The 19,995-nt window shown below is 42.2% G+C and overlaps 1 protein-coding gene across 2 annotated transcripts in view; it reads right to left on the bottom strand.

Annotated features, from left to right (window-relative positions):
- LOC110529197 (DNA polymerase zeta catalytic subunit) overlaps positions 1-19,995 on the bottom strand; it is a 112,671-nt gene that overhangs the window by 55,744 nt on the left and 36,932 nt on the right. For both annotated transcript variants that reach the window (XR_005052823.1, XM_036984919.1), the window contains exons 2-3: positions 18,812-19,001; positions 18,400-18,474 (exon numbers count right to left, since the gene is read on the bottom strand). Coding sequence is in view for 1 of the 2 variants with exons in the window: in XM_036984919.1 (XP_036840814.1) it covers positions 18,400-18,474; positions 18,812-19,001 (265 nt within the window). In the remaining variant the exon portion in view is untranslated. The remainder of the gene's footprint in view (positions 1-18,399; positions 18,475-18,811; positions 19,002-19,995) is intronic.

Below are 19,995 nucleotides of genomic sequence, written 5' to 3'. Positions count from 1 at the left end.
TACCATGTTTATGTTTCAACTCCTCAAATGTCAAGCAGAGCAGACATTACTAAAACAGATGTACCAATGAACATTCATTCTGGAAAATGAATGCTCAGTTTGTCGCGTGCTTTACGCTACCACGTATAGCTAGCAGCATTTTAGTCAAACAAAGTTTGTTATACTAGCTGTTAAGTGTGTTTTAAAAATGTGCAAAAAGCATAAAGCAATTACATAAAGAATTGGCAATTTGTTTTTATTCTGAGAAATAAGGTAGGCCACTTGATTTCAGCATCTGAACAAAGTGGACAGGCTAGCATGCTCTTCAAACAATTGGAGATGGACAGAAGGTTGTGTTCATAACAATTCAACTGTTCTGCGTTTTAGCTGAATTCAGAGCTTGTGAAATTATACCTAGATCCAAATTGGATTAAAATAAAAAATATTAGCTGGCTACACACTAGCACGTGGGCTTTAGGAGTTTATGACACCGGTGTCTGCTACATTATTAGTGAATGTGAAATATGCATGATTCTGGTTACATTTATAACATAACTGGCATTGTTATAGACCTGAAAGCCAGATCAGTGATTATCGGAAAAAAAAGCAGGTACAACTATTTTGATTAAATAATGTAATTATTCGTGGGTCTTATGGTTGTGGAAGGCATATATTCAGCCTATGTATAATTCCTCAAGCTCTGAATTCAATATAGTATTGCTAAATGCAGTGAACTTGATCTTTAAATTGTGCAACACAGCTTATTTAGAGAAAACACATTGACATAGAGTTTTAGGCACTATTGCCCAGCCCTACTGTGACAATACGCAATTTTACTTTTCAAACTTGAATTTAAATTTAAAAAATGTTTAACCCGCCCTCCTCTTAGGAGGACACATCTTTTTGATTTTACATCTTTTCTGCAACATATACATTTTACATACATCTGCATTGCTTGCTGTTTGGGGTTTAAAGCTGGCTTTCTGTATAGCACTTTGTGAATTCTGCTGATGTAAAAAGGGCTTTATAGACTTGATTGATATACAGCAAATCACAAAACAATAATGCATTACCAAACAAAACAATACATTACCGAACATAACAATAATACATTATTGAACATAACAATACATTACCGAACATAACAATAATACATTACCGAACATAACAATAATACATTATTGAACATAACAATAATACAGTATTGAACATAACAATAATACATTACCGAACATAATAATAATACATTATTGAACATAACAATAATACATTACCGAACATAACAATAATACATTATTGAACATAACAATGATACATTACTGAACATAACAATAATACATTACTGAACATAACAATAATACATTACTGAACATAACAATGATACATTACCGAACACAACAATAATACATTATTGAACATAACAATGATACATTACCGAACATAACAATAATACATTGTTGAACATAACAATGATACATTACCGAACAATAATACATTATAGAACATAACAATAATACATTACTGAACATAACAATAATACATTACTGAACATAACAATAATACATTACCGAACATAACAATAATACATTATTGAACATAACAATAATACATTACCGAACATAACAATAATACATTATTGAACATAACAATAATACATTACCGAACATAACAATAATACATTATTGAACATAACAATAATACATTACCGAACATAACAATAATACATTATTGAACATAACAATGATACATTACCGAACAATAATACATTATTGAACATAACAATAATATATTACCGAACATAACAATAATACATTACTGAACATAACAATAATACATTACTGAACATAACAATAATACATTACAGAACATAACAATAATACATTACAGAACAGAACAATAATACATTACCGAACATAACAATAATACATTACCGAACATAACAATAATACATTACCGAACAAAACAATACATTACCGAACATAACAATAATAGATTACCGAACAATAATACATTACCAAACATAACAATAATACATTACATAACAATAATACTTTATTGAACATAACAATAATATATTATTGAACATAACAATAATACATTATTGAACATAACAATAATACATTATTGAACATAACAATAATACATTATTGAACATAACAATAAGACATTATTGAACATAACAATAAGACATTATTGAACATAACAATAATACATTATTGAACATAACAATAATACATTACAGAACATAACAATAATACATTTTCGAACCTAACAATAATACATTATTGTCGGAAGTTTATATAATAGAACTCACATGGCACCTTGTTTCAGGCTTCTACTCTGAAGGGGGAGAGAATAAGATCTGTTTGAGTCAGGTGTCTGGCAGAATGCCATGAGGTCAGTTTCGCGTGCGGCCGTGAGCACGAGCTCTGTTCCTTTCTAAAGACAAAGGAATTGTCCGGTTGGAATATTATTGAAGATTTATGATAAAAACATCCTAAAGATTGATTCTATACATCGTTTGACATGTTTCTACGAACTGTCGTCGGAACTAAGTGCTTGTGTCTTGTGAATTTGGATTTGTGAACTAAACGCGCAAACAAAAAAATAGGTTATTTGGACATAAATTAAGGACTTTATCGAACAAAACAAACATTTATTGTGGAACTGGGATTCCTGGGAGTGCATTCCGATGAAGATCATCAAAGATAAGTGAATATTTATAATCCTATTTCTGACTTCTGTTGACTCCACAACATGGTGGGTATCTGTATGGCTTGTTTTGGTCTCTGAGCGCTATACTCAGATTATTGCATGGTGTGCTTTTTCCGTAAAGCTTTTTTGAAATCTGACACAGCGGTTGCATTAAGGAGAAGTATATCTTTAATTCCATGTATAACACTTGTATTTTCATCAACATTTATGATGAGTATTTCTGTAAATTGATGTGGCTCTCTGCAAAAATCACTGGATGTTCTGGAAGCAAAACAAATATGTATTTTATCGAACAAAACATACATGTATTGTGTAACATGAAGTCCCATGAGTGTTATCTGATGAAGATCATCAAAGGTTAGTGATACATTTTCTCTCTATTTCTGCTTTTTGGCTGGAAAAATGGCTGTGTTTTTCTGTGACTAGGTGCTGACCTAACGTATGGTGTGCTTTCGCTGTAAAGTCTTTTTGAAATCAGACACTGTGGTGGGATTAACAACAAGTTTATCTTTAAAATGGTGTATAATACTTGTATGTTTGAGGAATTTTAATTATGAGATTTCTGTTGTTTCAATTTGGAGCCCTGCACTTTCACTGGCTGTTGTCAAATTGATCCCGTTAATGGGATTTCAGCCGTAAGAAGTTGTAATAGTTGAGATAATTATTTATTTAAACTTTTATTGCTTTCATCACATTCCCAGTGGGTCAGAAGTTTACATACACTAAATTAGTATTTGGTAGCATTGCCTTTAAAGGCACAGTCAAATTAGTGTATGTAAACTTCTGACCCACTGGAATTGTGATACAGTGAATTATAAGTTAAATAATCTGTCTGTAAACAATTGTTGGAAAAATTACTTGTGTCATGCACAAAGTAGATGTCCTAACCGACTTGCCAAAACTATAGTTTGTTAACAAGAAATTTGTGGAGTGGTTGAAAAACGAGTTTTAACGACTCCAACCTAGGTGTATGTAAACTTCCGACTTCAACTGTATTTAATCCCACCCCACCTATCACCATGTGCCATATATTTTTCAATTGTGCTGTTGTCCATACATTTTTAACCTTTCTAATCGCATAGTATCCACAGATTGTGAGCTAAAGATGAAAACCTTCCCTCCAAGTATTATTATATTACTGATTGCTTGACTACAGCTTTCCAAAATCACCCAACACTGCTATTTGTAAGGTTAATTTTAAGTGAATGTTGTGATTTTTTAACCATTCCTAAACCTGTGACCAGAAACAAGCTACATAGTGGCAATACCAGAATAAATGATCTAGTGATTCTGTCTCTTCGCAGCAAAATCTACAGAGCTGAGAATGTTGCATGCCCCATACAGTGCATTTGGAAAGTATTCAGACCACTTGACTTTTTCCACATTTTGTTACTTTATAATTTTTGTCCTCTGACAAATCAACTGTAAATTTCGGTGTTCCTCAAGGTTCCGTTTTAGGACCACTATTGTTTTCACTATATATTTTACCTCTTGGGGATGTTATTCGAAAACATAATGTTAACTTTCACTGCTATGCGGATGACACACAGCTGTACATTTCAATGAAACATGGTGAAGCCCCAAAATTGCCCTTGCTAGAAGCATGTGTTTCAGACATAAGGAAGTGGATGGCTGCAAAATGTCTACTTTTAATCTCGGACAAAACAGAGATGCTTGTTCTAGGTCCCAAGAAACAAAGAGATCTTCTGTTAAATCTGACAATTAATCTTAATGGTACAGTCGTCTCAAATAAAACTGTGAAGGACCTCGGCGTTACTCTGGACCCTGATCTCTCTTTTGAAGAACATATCAAGACCATTTCAAGGACAGTTTTTTTTCCATCTACGTAACATTGCAAAAATCAGAAACTTTCTGTCCAAAAATGATGCAGAAAAATTAATCCATGCTTTTGTCACTTCTAGGTTAGACTACTGCAATGCTCTACTTTCCGGCTACCCGGATAAAGCACTAAATAAACTTCAGTTAGTGCTAAATACGGCTGCTAGAATCCTGACTAGAACCAAAAAATGTGATCATATTACTCCAGTGCTAGCCTCTCTACACTGGCTTCCTGTCAAAGCAAGGGCTGATTTCAAGGTTTTACTGCTAATCTACAAAGCATTACATGGGCTTGCTCCTAACTCTCTCTCTGATTTGGTCCTGCCGTACATACCTACACGTACGCTACGGTCACAAGACGCAGGCCTCCTAATTGTCCCTAGAATTTCTAAGCAAACAGCTGGAGGCAGGGCTTTCTCCTATAGAGCTCCATTTTTATGGAACGGTCTGCCTACCCATGTCAGAGACGCAAACTCGGTCTCAACCTTTAAGTCTTTACTGAAGACTCATCTCTTCAGTGGGTCATATGATTGAGTGTAGTCTGACCCAGGAGTGGGAAGATGAACGGAAAGGCTCTGGAGCAACGAACCGCCCTTGCTGTCTCTGCCTGGCCGGTTCCCCTCTTTCCACTGGGATTCTCTGCCTCTAACCCTATTACAGGGGCTGAGTCACTGGCTTACTGGGGCTCTCTCATGCCGTCCCTGGAGGGGGTGCGTCACCTGAGTGTATTTCCGGCGCCGACAGAGATGGCCTCCTCGCTTCGCGTTCCTAGGAAACTATGCAGTTTTTTGTTTTTTTACGTGTTATTTCTTACATTAGTACCCCAGGTCATCTTAGGTTTCATTACATACAGTCGAGAAGAACTACTGAATATAAGATCAGCATCAACTCACCATCAGTACTACCAAGATTATGTTTTTCGCAACACGGATCCTGTGTTCTGCCTTACAAACAGGACAACGGAGTGGATTCCATGCAGCGACCCCAAAAAAAAAACAACTCCGAAAAAGAGGGAAACGAGGCGGTCTTCTGGTCAGACTCCGGAGACGGGCACACCGTGCACCACTCCCTAGCATTCTTCTTGCCAATGTCCAGTCTCTTGACAACAAGGTTGATGAAATCCGAGCAAGGGTAGCATTCAAGAGGGACATCAGAGACTGTAACGTTCTTTGCTTCACGGAAACGTGGCTCACTGGAGAGACTCTATCCGAAGCGGTGCAGCCAACGGGTTTCTCCACGCATCGCGCAGACAGAAACAAACATCTTTCTGGTAAGAAGAGGGGCGGGGGCGTATGCCTTATGACTAACGCGACATGGTGTGATGAAAGAAACATACAGGAACTCAAATCCTTCTGTTCACCTGATTTAGAATTCCTCACAATCAAATGTAGACCGCATTATCTACCAAGAGAATTATCTTCGATTATAATCACAGCCGTATATATCCCCCCCCAAGCAGACACATCGATGGCTCTGAACGAACTTTATTTAACTCTTTGCAAACTGGAAACCATTCATCCGGAGGCTGCATTCATTGTAGCTGGGGATTTTAACAAGGCTAATCTGAAAACAAGACTCCCTAAATTTTATCAGCATATCGATTGCGCAACCAGGGGTGGAAAGACCTTGGATCATTGTTACTCTAACTTCCGCGACGCATATAAGGCCCTGCCCCGCCCCCCTTTCGGAAAAGCTGACCACGACTCCATTTTGTTGATCCCTGCCTACAGACAGAAACTAAAACAAGAGGCTCCCACGCTGAGGTCTGTCCAACGCTGGTCCGACCAAGCTGACTCCACACTCCAAGACTGCTTCCACCACGTGGACTGGGACATGTTTCGTATTGCGTCAGACAACAACATTGACGAATACGCTGATTTGGTGTGTGAGTTCATTAGAACATGCGTTGAAGATCTCGTTCCCATAGCAACGATTAAAACATTCCCTAACCAGAAACCGTGGATTGATGGCAGCATTCGCGTGAAACTGAAAGCGCGAACCACTGCTTTTAATCAGGGCAAGGTGTCTGGTAACATGACCGAATACAAACAGTGCAGCTATTCCCTCCGCAAGGCTATCAAACAAGCTAAGCGTCAGTACAGAGACAAAGTAGAATCTCAATTCAACGGCTCAGACACAAGAGGCATGTGGCAGGGTCTACAGTCAATCACGGACTACAGGAAGAAATCCAGCCCAGTCACGGACCAGGATGTCCTGCTCCCAGGCAGACTAAATAACTTTTTTGCCCGCTTTGAGGACAATACAGTGCCACTGACACGGCCTGCAACGAAAACATGCGGTCTCTCCTTCACTGCAGCCGAGGTGAGTAAGACATTTAAACGTGTTAACCCTCGCAAGCTACAAACTTCTACAGATGCACAATCGAGAGCAACCTGGCGGGCTGTATCACCGCCTGGTACGGCAACTGCTCCGCCCTCAACCGTAAGGCTCTCCAGAGGGTGGTGAGGTCTGCACAACGCATCACCGGGGGCAAACTACCTGCCCTCCAGGACACCTACACCACCCGATGTCACAGGAAGGCCATAAAGATCATCAAGGACATCAACCACCCGAGCCACTGCCTGTTCACCCCGCTATCATCCAGAAGGCGAGGTCAGTACAGGTGCATCAAAGCTGGGACCGAGAGACTGAAAAACAGCTTCTATCTCAAGGCCATCAGACTGTTAAACAGACACCACTAACACTGAGTGGCTGCTGCCAACACACTGACACTGACTCAACTCCAGCCACTTTAATAATGGGAAGTGATGGGAAATTATGTAAATATATCACTAGCCACTTTAAACAATGCTACCTTATATAATGTTACTTACCCTACATTATTCATCTCATATGCATACGTATATACTGTACTCTATATCATCGACTGTATCCTTATGTAATACATGTATCACTAGCCACTTTAACTATGCCACTTTGTTTACATACTCATCTCATATGTATATACTGTACTCGATACCATCTACTGTATCTTGCCTATGCTGCTCTGTACCATCACTCATTCATATATCCTTATGTACATTTTCTTTATCCCCTTACACTGTGTACAAGACAGTAGTTTTGGAATTGTTAGTTAGATTACTTGTTGGTTATTACTGCATTGTCGGAACTAGAAGCACAAGCATTTCGCTACACTCGCATTAACATCTGCTAACCATGTGTATGTGACAAATACAATTTGATTTGATTTGATTTGATTCACTGATGTGGTCATCCTGTCTGGGTTGGCGCCCCCCCCTTGGGTTGTGCCGTGGCGGAGGTCTTTGTGGGCTATACTCAGCCTTGTCTCAGGATGGTAAGTTGGTGGTTGAAGATATCCCTCTAGTGGTGTGGGGGCTGTGCTTTGGCAAAGTGGGTGGGGTTATATCCTTCCTGTTTGGCCCTGTCCGGGGGTGTCCTCGGATGGGGCCACAGTGTCTCCTGACCCATCCTGTCTCAGCCTCCAGTATTTATGCTGCAGTAGTTTATGTGTCGGGGGGCTAGGGTCAGTTTGTTATGTCTGGAGTACTTCTCCTGTCCTATTCGGTGTCCTGTGTGAATCTAAGTGTGCGTTCTCTAATTCTCTCTTTCTTTCTCTCTCTCGGAGGACCTGAGCCCTAGGACCATGCCCCAGGACTACCTGACATGATGACTCCTTGCTGTCCCCAGTCCACCTGGCCGTGCTGCTGCTCCAGTTTCAACTGTTCTGCCTTATTATTATTCGACCATGCTGGTCATTTATGAACATTTGAACATCTTGGCCATGTTCTGTTATAATCTCCACCCGGCACAGCCAGAAGAGGACTGGCCACCCCACATAGCCTGGTTCCTCTCTAGGTTTCTTCCTAGGTTTTGGCCTTTCTAGGGAGTTTTTCCTAGCCACCGTGCTTCTACACCTGCATTGATTGCTGTTTGGGGTTTTAGGCTGGGTTTCTGTACAGCACTTTGAGATATCAGCTGATGTACGAAGGGCTATATAAATAAATTTGATTTGATTTGATTTAGGCTTATTCTAAAATTGATTTAATTAATATTTATCCTCCTCAATCTACACACACCCATAATGACAAAGTGAAAACAGAAAAGCTTATTTACACAAGAATTCAGACTCGAAATTGAGCTCAGGTACATCCTGTTTCCATTGATCATCCTTGAGATGTTTCTACAACTAGATTGGAGTCCACCTGTGGTAAATTCAATTGATACGACACGATTTGGAAAGGCATACAACTGTCTATAAGGGATTGTCCGTAGAGCTCAAAGACAGGATTGTGTCGAGGCACAGATCTGGGGAAGGACACCAAAACATTTCTGCAGCATTGAAGGTCTACAAGAACACAGTGGCCTCCATCATTCTTAAATGGAAGAAGTGTTGAACCACCAAGACTTTTCCGATGGTCAATCTGAAGGAAAAGGTCCAAAAGTTCTTCCAGAAGGACAACCATCTCTGCAGCACTTCACCAATCAGGCCTTTATCGTAGAGTGGCCAGACGGAAGACACTCCTCAGTAAAAGGCATATGACAGCCAGCTTGGAGTTTGTCAAAAGGCACCTAAAGGACTCTGACTATGAGTCCTTGAAACCAAAATTGAACTCTTTGGCCTGAATGCCAAGCGTCGTGTCTGGAGGAAACCTGGCACCATCCCTACGATGAAGCATGGTGGTGGCTGCATCATGCTGTGGGGATGTTTTTCAGCGGCAGGGACTGGGAGACTAGTCGGGATTGAGGGACAGATGAACGGCGCAAAGTACAGAGGGATCCTTGATGAAAACCTGCTCCAGAGTGCTCAGGACCTCAGACTGGGGTTAATGTTCACCTTCCAACAGGACAACGACACAAAGCACACAGCCAAAGCACACAGCTGTGAAGCAGGAAGTGGAGGCTATGCTGAGGATGGGGGTCATTGAAGAGTCACAGGGTGCATGGTGCAGCCCCATCGCGTTGGTGCCCAAACCGGACGGTAGCCTGCGCTTCTTTAATGATTTCCGGTTTGTGCAAGACATCAGCTTGTTCGACGCCTACCCCATGCCGAGGGTGGGTGAACTCATCGACCGATTGGGAAAGGCCCGGTACATCAGCATCTTTGACCTGACCAAAGGATATTGGCAGGTACAGTTCACAGCCTCCTCCTGGGAGAAGACAGTGTTTTTGACATCAGACGGACTATATCAGTACCGGGTTCTCCCGTTCGGTCTCCACGGAGCCTCACCCACATTCCAGTGCCTGATGGACAAGGTACTTCGACCCCACCAGCAGTACGCAGAGGCCTATTTGGATAATATCATCATCCACAGCCAAGGTTGGGAAGAGCACCTGACACGTCTCCAGGTGGTGCTGGACACGCTCAGGCAAGCTGGGTTGACAGCGACCCCAAGAAATGCAGACTAGCGTTCAAGGAGGTAGAGTACCTGGGGAATTTGATCGGACTGGGGAACGTCAAGCCCCAGGAGAGGAAGGTTCACGCAGTAGTGACTGGCCCGTTCCACGCACCAAGACACAGGTCAAGTCCTTCCGGGGACTGGCAGGATACTATAGCCGGTTTATCCCCAACTTTGTGGCTGTAGCTTCCCCCCTCACCGATCTAACCAGGGCCCGCCTCCCGAAAACAGTGAAATGGACGGACAAGACAGAAGTGGCGTTCAGGCGCCTGAAGGAAGCACTGTGCTCCCATCCGATACTCGTAACGCCCGATTTCCAGGTGCCGATGTTGGTCCAAACGGATGCATGTGACACGGGTCTAGGGGGAGTTCTGTCCCAGATACACGATGGGAAGGAGCACCCCATCATATACATAAGCCGAAAGCTAATACCTAGAGAGAAAAAGTACTTGATTGTTGAGAAAGAGTGTCTAGAGGTGAAGTGGGTGCTAGACACTCAATTATTACCTGTTAGGTACCCACTTCACCCTGGTCACTGACCATGCTTCCCTGGTCTGGATGGCCAGGGGAAGGGACTCAAATGATCGGGTCAACAGGTGGTTCTTGTCCCTTCAATGCTTCTCTTTTTCTGTTGTGCAAAGGTCAGGGCGAAGCATTAAAACGCGGATGCCCTATCGAGACGACAGCCCCCTCCCCGACAGAGCTGGGGGGGGCGTACAGCAGGTCAGCCACCAGGGGGAGTCTACATCACGAGGCGATGGCTCCCTCTGCTAGATATGCCAGGTCTCAACGGGCTCTCCCACCAGGACTAATTGGGGCTGATTGTGGTTGGTGGGTAATCGAGGGCTGATTGTGGTTGGTGGGTAATCGAGGGCTGATTGTGGTTGGTGGGTAATCGAGGGCTGATTGTGGTTGGTGGGTAATCGAGGGCTGATTGTGGTTGGTGGGTAATCGAGGGCTGATTGTGGTTGGTGGGTAATTGAGGGCTGATTGTGGTTGGTGGGTAATCGACGGCTGATTGTGGTTGGTGGGTAATCGACAGCTGATTGTGGTTGGTGGGTAATCGAGGGCTGATTGCTCACCAGCTTTACGAGTCCCATAAAGCTGCCAGAAGGGCAGCACACAGGAAAGGACTGGGGAAAGAAAGGTGACTTCCGTAGTTGGAGACGGTGCCCGAGCTAAAAGGAGGGAGTTCAGATTTTGTGCCCGACAGGATACAGCAAGACCCTGAGCCCAAAGACGGGGGAGACCTATCCTTTTCTTTTGATTTATTATTTAAATAAACACCCTTGAAACCGAGCTAATACTACTCTGTCCATGTCTGATCTGTGTAAACGTCTTGACCAAACCCCCTGGTCTGCCACAATATATATCTATCTATCTATATATACACACACACATATATTTTAATTCTAGTCATACTTTTTCAAACGCCTTTTGAAATCTGCTTTGATGTTCCATAATGTTAAATTTTTTCAAGTAATTGTCGTATATTAAATCGCCAATATATCATTCATGTAAAAAACCTGTCTGATCAGGATGAACAATATCTTGTAAAATCTTTTTTATTCTAGTTGCTATACAGGATTTTTGAAATCACAACTTTGAAGTAAGTGGCTTCCATTTTTTTTTTTTTTTAATGGGCTGGATCTTTATTAGCTCAGCAAATAAAACATCCCTTTTCATGACAATTAAAAAAATCCAAATAACTTCACAGATCTTCATTGTAGAGGGTTTAAACACTGTTTCCCATGCTTGTTCAATGAACAATAAACAATTAATGAACATGCACCTGTGGAATTGTCGTTAAGACACTAACAGCTTAGGTAGGCAATTAGGATCACAGTTATGAAAACTTAGGACACTAAAGAGGCATTTCTACTGACTGAAAAACACCAAAAGAAAGATGCCCAGGGTCCCTGCTCATCTGCGCGAACGTGCCTTAGGCATGCTGCAAGAAAGCATGAGGACTGCAGATATGGCAAGGGCAATAAATTGCAATGTCTGTACAGGGAGACAGGACGGACAGCTGATCATCCTCGCAGTGACAGACCACGTGTAACAACACCTGCACCTACCTACGTACATCACACCTGTGGGACAGGTACAGGATGGCAACAACAACTGCCCGAGTTACACCAGGAACACACAACCCCTCCATCAGTGCTGAGACTGTCCGCAATAGGCTGAGAGAGGCTGGACTGAGGGCTTGTAGGCCTGTTGTAAGGCAGGTCCCCACCAGACATCACCGGCAACAATGTGGCCAATGGTCACAAACCAACCGTTGCTGGATCAGACAGGACTGGAAAAAAATTGCTCTTCACTGACGAGTCGCGGTTTTGTCTCACCAGGGGTGATGGTCGGATTCACACATTGTTGACTGGAATGAGCGTTACCCTGAGGCCTGTACTCCGGAGCAGGATCGATTTGGAGGTGGAGGGTCCGTCATGGTCTGGGGCGGTGTGTCAAAGCATCATCATTGCAGGCAATCTCAACGCTGTGTGTTACAGGGAAGACATCCTCCTCCCTCATGTGGTACCCTTCCTGCAGGCTCATCCTTACATGATCCTCCAGCATGACAATGCCACCAGCCATACTGCTCGTTCTGTGCGTGATTTCCTGCAAGACAGGAATGTCAGTGTTCTGCCTTGGCCAGTGAAGAGCCCGGATCTCAATCCCATTGAGCACGTCTAGGACCTGTTGGATCGGAGGTTGACGACTAGGGCCATTCCCTCCAAGATGGTGCGTGAACTTGCAGGTGCCTTGGTGGAAGAGTGGGGTAACATCTCATAGCAAGAACTGGCAAATCTGGTGCTGTCCATGAGGAGGAGACACACTGCAGTACTTAATGCAGCTGGTGGCCACACCAGATACTGACTGTCACTTTTGATTTTGACCCCCCCTTTGTTCATGGACACATTCATCCATTTCTGTTAGTCACATGTCTGTGGAACTTGTTCAGTTTGTCTCAGTTGTTGAATCTTGTTATGTTCATACAAATATTTACACGTGGTAAGTTTGCTGAAAAGAAATGCAGTTGACAGTGAAAGGAAGTTTCTTTTTTTGCTGAGTTGACTTACAACCTGAGTCCTGTTTCAGTAGTAATGAAATCAGACCTTGTTGAAAACCTGAAAGTCTAAACATTTTATAGGATTAATTAAAACACGCTAATAATGGACCTTTGAGTACATAAAAAAAGGTCTGATATACCTCCACTGGTATACCATTAAGCCCTGGTGTTTTTCCAAACTGAAAAAAATATTTAATTCCCTCAGTTCCTCCTCTGTATTTTGGCCTTCACACAAGTGTTTCTGTACATTTGTTCATTTTACATGATTATTATTAGGAAGGTAATCTTTACAGTTAACACCATTCAGTAGAGATGGAGGAGACACAAGAAAACAGATGCTTCAAATATTTTGATTCCTCTTTCAAAATATAATATGGTGAATCATGGATGACTGTCATTTGTAACGAGTTTATGTACATTATTTTTGGTAGCATTTCTATGTCGAAGATTCATGAAATATGTAGTGCATTTTCCATACAATATGCTTTATTTTTGAAATAAATTCCACTTGATCATTATTTTTGTTTTTCCTGTATTTTGTGCCCCTATAGTAGTTTCCATGACCTGTTATTTTCTCTATTTATTAATCTCTTCTGACCTAAACTGCTTGTTTTAATGATGAATATTGTATTGAATAACCTCTATATGTGTCCCATACAATACGTGAATCTGCTGTATCTACATTGTGTAGAAAAATTTCAATTTCAAATTACTTCGTCTTCGTTAAGAACAAATTGTCATCCGGTAGGCTTTGATTAAATTTCCAATATCCCCGTCAATGTGGAAATGCTGTAAGAGTTATGTGGAGGCCAATTAGATGGTGGTCCGATCGCATTCGTTATCCTATTAATACTTTAACTCTTGATGCTAGAAAGAATGAGACCAGGAAGTAGTCTAGATGGCTATCTTGATTTAGCCTCCTCCATGTATATCTCACTAGGTCAGGGTTTTTCAGCCTCCATATATCCACTAGTTCTAATGTTTCCATGATCTCCTGAAGTGCATGAGGGTGATAGTTTGTAGTGTGATTTCCTTTACGGTGTTTAAAACCGTATTATAATCTCCCACCATAATAATAGATCAATGAATTGCTGGTGAGCTCAATAGATGACTATTTATACTTTAGAAGAAGTGTGGCTCATCATTATTTGGCCCATATAGATGAATTAGTCAAATCTGTTTTTGGTCCAATAACATATTTAAAAGGATTAATCTTCCTTGAGGATCAGTTTGCACAGTCGGATCAAAATTGTTGTTAAATAATATAATCACCCCTTTTGAGTTTCTTTGCCCATGACAAAAATATATTTCTCCCTCTGTCCTTTTTCTACCCAACCTCGTCTATATTTGTAGTGAGTTTCAGGTAAACAATAGATTATATTATATTCTTTCTATTTTAGCCAGGTAAAAATGTATCTTTTTTTTAACAATCTGCTAAGCCATTACAATTGTAACTGGCTTTACTTAGTTCCCCACTTACCATAATGATAACCAAGTTCCAATTATACTTTCCACAACCATTGTATGTAAACTTACCATCAAAAAACACTATGATGATTAAGTGTCCATATAGCTGTACCATAATATTTGCACGGTTAAGAATACTGTAGATGCAATTGTGTAAACCTCCAATTTTCCTAATATTCCACCCACTAAAACCTCCCCCCATATCTAGGAGGTCTGTTGTCACTAAGACCATCAGACCATCTCCCTCATGATGCACAAAGGCAGAACCTTGGCCGCCAATTGGCATCGGCCAAGGGAAATATGAGCAGTCCCATGATAAAATAATTAACCACTGGCACCCTTCACTTACACATTCAAAGCCCCATAGGTCTATTGCATATCAATGAGGGTGCTTTTTAAGAGAGAGAACCTACCAAATAACATGGATAACAGTCAGACAAATAAACTATAATAATAGATCATATTAATAAAAATAACAACAGCACAATATTATAGATTCATGCTCATATTTGGAAAGTCCTAGCAAAGACTATAAGCATGTCAGCCCAGCCTGCTCAGTTCATTGGATCCAATTGTTTGGGGGGGGGGGGGGGGAACAAGAAAAATTAAGAGAAAAAGACCTATAAATATCGCAAGACCAGTTCTTTATGTCCATTACATGCACACTGCCTATCGGCAGAGAGACGCGTTTCATGTAGTACTTATTATATACTGTTTTATTCCAACAAAAAGGAGTAATGAAAAAGGAACATATTTTTACTGTCTGTCAGTATTTTTACTGTCTTAAGCATCACCCTACCCATAAAGGGACACATAAGTTAACCTCACAATCGACGCTGACACAGCCATGGCACGCCAGCAAAGACGCCATGCAGTACTGACAATCCAAAGCGAGTCAACCTGTAAAACCAACCCTCTCTCCATCCACACACATTTTGTTTTTATTCCAGGGTCATTGCTCTTTCACCTCAGCTGTTTTAGGTATATATATAGAGGATAGAGGCCTATATCATTAGATTCAAGAATATAAGGGTAGCATAAATAGCTCATGTAAAAATATGAAATACCCTTATCTCTTAGAGACGTGCTTCCATAAGCCAGTTAAATGTGTCGGCTCTACCGTTAACTTTAATCAGTTTAACCCTGTGTTAACCAGTCAGCCGCACACTAAGAGACAACAACACTGTTGACAATACCCAATCCATTTCCCGGTGTGTATTGGAACAATAATCGGTCCTTCACATTTTTAATATTGAGATGTATTTTTTAAATGTAAAAGGACAATGACACCAATTACTTTAGGATTGTATAGGCTCAATCCAGTAGATAACCTAGACAGGTTTTACATTCTGTAATGCTTTATCCTAGCCCTACATTAGATCAATTCATATTTATTACATTTTATCTTCAATTCTATTTGTTTCCGATTCACATCCGCCAAAAAGGGTCGCACTATCTAACCGCTTTTAAGTCATAATATACCCCCATCTCTACAATTTGGCCATACCATCGAAAAAATAAAGTTGGTACTTATTTTTATTTTTATGTAAAGCCTTACCCATCTTCGCCTTCCCCTAAATCAAAACCTGATTGAGTCCATATCGTCCAAAGTTCGACATTGCCTAAATAAAAAAAGGATAAGTCCATCTTACCCGTTTCGCATTCCCAAAAGTCCAACCTTATTTCAAGTCCACATAGTCTACGGTTCTGTACTGCATTAAAAAAATACGTAAATCATGCATCCATTTTAAATATATAAAAAACATACATCCATAATTGTAATGTGTAATGCGGGGGGGGGCAAATGTGTATCGGAACTACTTCCGCAGGAGGTAGCTATCACTCACAGCCACGTTGTAATCTTCAAGTCCTTGAACAGTTGATTGTTTCCGTAGAATTTATCAACCACTAGATGAACTTTCTGCTTCTCTGCTCAGAGCCTTTTGAAAGTGGAGTACAGGGAACGTCGTCTCTCCATTATTTCATGGGGAAATTGTTCATTAATAGAAAACGGGGTGTTCTTCACCTCCCTACCCTGTTGTAGCAAGGCAATCTTCATTTGTAGTAAATTAGCATAGCTACTATCGGACAGAGCTTTCCCTCCCCTCTGCCACCGAAATGGTGAGCCCTTTGAAAATCAATTGTATCTTACGTTTTATAAAAAAACCTTGAGTTTTTCCTCTGTTGACTGAGTTTCCATTTTCATTCTCCTTTATTCCCATTATAACAATATTATTCTTCATACTTCTGCACTTTAGATCAAGTCATTCTGCTTTCATTGATTGATTATCATACCGTAGCCTCTCCATAGAGTCCACAGTAGTTTTCAATATCTTATTTTACGCTCGTATATCTTCCATCATTTTATTACTGTAATCAATTCCTGTTTTTAAGGCCTCAACCTCCCCCAGTTGCCCAGGCAATATATCCAGTTTTTTTTACTGCTCTCTCGTGCTTGTAAGCAATGCTCTTCTGGAGACATAGTTATAAAAACACTCCCCTCCAATGTTAAATTTGGAATTTTAAAATGGCAGCTTCCCTTCAGTTTCGCTTGAGGAAAGGTCGAGGAAAGGTCTTCCCTTGTTCACTTCGATGTATCGGATTGTTTTTCGAGCATATCAAAATGCTGATAAATAAATAGTTCAAGGTTCTCTATATTATCCAGAATGTTTGTTTTCGCAGCTATCAGCGAATCCCTAGTTTTAGGATTAATTCCACGCTGACATTTGCCACGTCATCAGCCCCAGCCCCAGTCTTTGTCTGTCCTATATTAATAATAATAACGTAGGCCACAGTGACAGTTCACCCCCGAGTGACTGATCTGAAACGAGACAGGGGCTCCAGACATCGGCTCATGAACACTCAGTCAGGCTGAGGAGCAGACAGTGTGGCAGTTAGTTTCCCTCTCTCTCCACCCTCAGAATCAGTCCCTGTCTCCCTCTCTCTCCACCCTCAGAATCAGTCCCTGTCTTCCTCTCTCCACCCTCAGAATCAGTCCCTGTCTTCCTCTCTCTCCACCCTCAGAATCAGTCCCTGTCTTCCTCTCTCTCCACCCTCAGAATCAGTCCCTGTCTCCCTCTCTCTCCACCCTCAGAATCAGTCCCTGTCTCCCTCTCTCTCCACCTTCAGAATCAGTCCCTGTCTTCCTCTCTCTCCACCTTCAGAATCAGTCCCTGTCTCCCTCCCTCTCCACCTTCAGAATCAGTCCCTGTCTCCCTCCCTCTCCACCCTCAGAATCAGTCCCTGTCTCCCTCCCTCTCCACCTTCAGAATCAGTCCCTGTCTCCCTCTCTCTGCACCCTCAGAATCAGTCCCTGTCTCCCTCTCTCTGCACCCTCAGAATCAGTCCCTGTCTCCCTCTCTCTCTCTCCACCTTCAGAATCAGTCCCTGTCTCCCTCTCTGCACCCTCAGAATCAGTCCCTGTCTCCCTCCCTCTCCACCTTCAGAATCAGTCCCTGTCTCCCTCTCTGCACCCTCAGAATCAGTCCCTGTCTCCCTCCCTCTCCACCTTCAGAATCAGTCCCTGTCTCTGCACCCTCAGAATCAGCCTGTCTCCCTCAGCATAAGTCCCCCTCTCTCTCTCAGTCCCCCTCTCCTAATGTCTCTGAACCTGTGGGTTCAGGGGTGCTACTGAACTTTGAACCTCGTTTTTAGGACTCTCTCTCTCACACACACACACACACACACACACACACACACACACACACACACACACACACACACACACACACACACACACACACACACACACAGAGTGCTCTGTACTATATAAGCCTAGCAATCAATATCAGCATAGTCAGCATCATAGTCATGAGCAATCAGAGAGAGAATACCACTCTCCAACAAGAGAAACACAGGATCAATACTAAGACAGGCCATTACAGGTCAAACCAAAACACAGACCAGTGAGAAGCACCAGCTAAGGCAAAACCAGTAGAACACCCTCCTCACCTTTTGACCATCTGAGGATTGTACAGATAGATCTTCATAAACGTCTTCTCTTTGGCATGGTATCCATAAAAAGGCCTGTGGAGAGAGGGAGTGACCACTGTCAGACAAATCTCTTGGGAAAACATCACCATACACGATTATGGACTTGACCTATTAACCTTCTAACATTGACGCAGTCAGCCTCTAGACTAAACTCTGGCACTTTCTCAATTAGTCTTTTCTTGATTTCTCATGTCTTCCCTCTTCGCCTCCCACTCAAAACCCATAGGGAGGAGAATGGCTTAGGGGAGGAACATTGGGCCATCTCCTCCAATGTGGAAAGAAGATGGGAGGAATCGAGAAAAGCCTCTGCTATGTAGTGAGTGACCGTACTAAAGAACGGTGATGTCTAAAAGAGGGAGCAGGTACTTACATGCCGGAGACCAGTGCCACCTTGAAGACGTGCTGCGTGTTGGAGGAGGGGTTTCCCATGGACACGTTGAGGGCCCTGTCGATGCTGAAGGCCACCTGACGCAGGTAGCTCTCCGCCTGCTGCCCGTAGCCATCGTACGGGACATAGAGGTAGGGGAAGATGCCATGGAGGTGGAGACAGGTCTTCTGACCTGAGAGACAGGACAGAAAGAGGACAAGCCTGGTTGAGGGGAGTATTTTAGACAGGAGTTTGTTTTCATGTGAGACGGGAAGCTGTGGTACCAAACTCAGTTGGTTACCTCAACCCATAGTAACAATTGTGAAATTGGCACAGAGTCAAAAGACAAAGCAACTCAGCATTATACAGTGATATAAAACAAATTAAAGTAGTAGCCAGACTCTTAAAGTTAATTTACCAAAAAGCAAGCATGCCCACTTTAAACATATATTTACAGTCTGTGATGCAGTCAGTCGAGTGACATGACTACACTTACTAAGAGACTTAAAACTAGACTTGCACACAATGGAGATGGATTGGCCTCTGCTTAGGGAGGAGGAAATTCACCCAGTCCAGTATAACAACTCTGACTTACACACTTTCCAACGACGGGAAGACGAATACCTCCAGCCAGCCAGCCTTGCTCAGGCATGTAAAGGAGCCTTGATTCATGAGTGCACGCCACCACACAGCGCAAAGCAGACCATTAGCTAAATAACTGAGTGGAGAGGGGGGGACGAGTCTCTCCATGATGGGGTGGCGGGTGTGTGTGACTGATATGGGATGAGGTCATCCTGAAGTCGTGTAGCGTGTTTAAATTTTTTTTGTGTGACATCACTAAACGGAAGCCAAGCCATCTAGACCTTACTGACTGATGGTCCAGCTCAGGTGTAGACTATTCCGGGCCTAACCTCATCACCAGGCTAGCTTGGGGAGGAAGGGTGATGCACCTGACTATTCCGGGCCTAACCTCATCACCAGGCTAGCTTGGGGAGGAAGGGTGATGCACCTGACTATTCCAGGCCTAACCTCATCACCAGGCTAGCTTGGGGAGGAAGGGTGATGCACCTGACTATTCCAGGCCTAACCTCATCACCAGGCTAGCTTGGGGAGGAAGGGTGATGCACCTGACTATTCCAGGCCTAACCTCATCACCAGGCTAGCTTGGGGAGGAAGGGTGATGCACC

The sequence above is a fragment of the Oncorhynchus mykiss genome, chromosome 8 (assembly GCF_013265735.2).
Source record: "Oncorhynchus mykiss isolate Arlee chromosome 8, USDA_OmykA_1.1, whole genome shotgun sequence".
Taxonomy (NCBI): Eukaryota; Metazoa; Chordata; class Actinopteri; order Salmoniformes; family Salmonidae; genus Oncorhynchus; species Oncorhynchus mykiss.
This window is presented reverse-complemented; position numbering and strand designations above follow the sequence as displayed.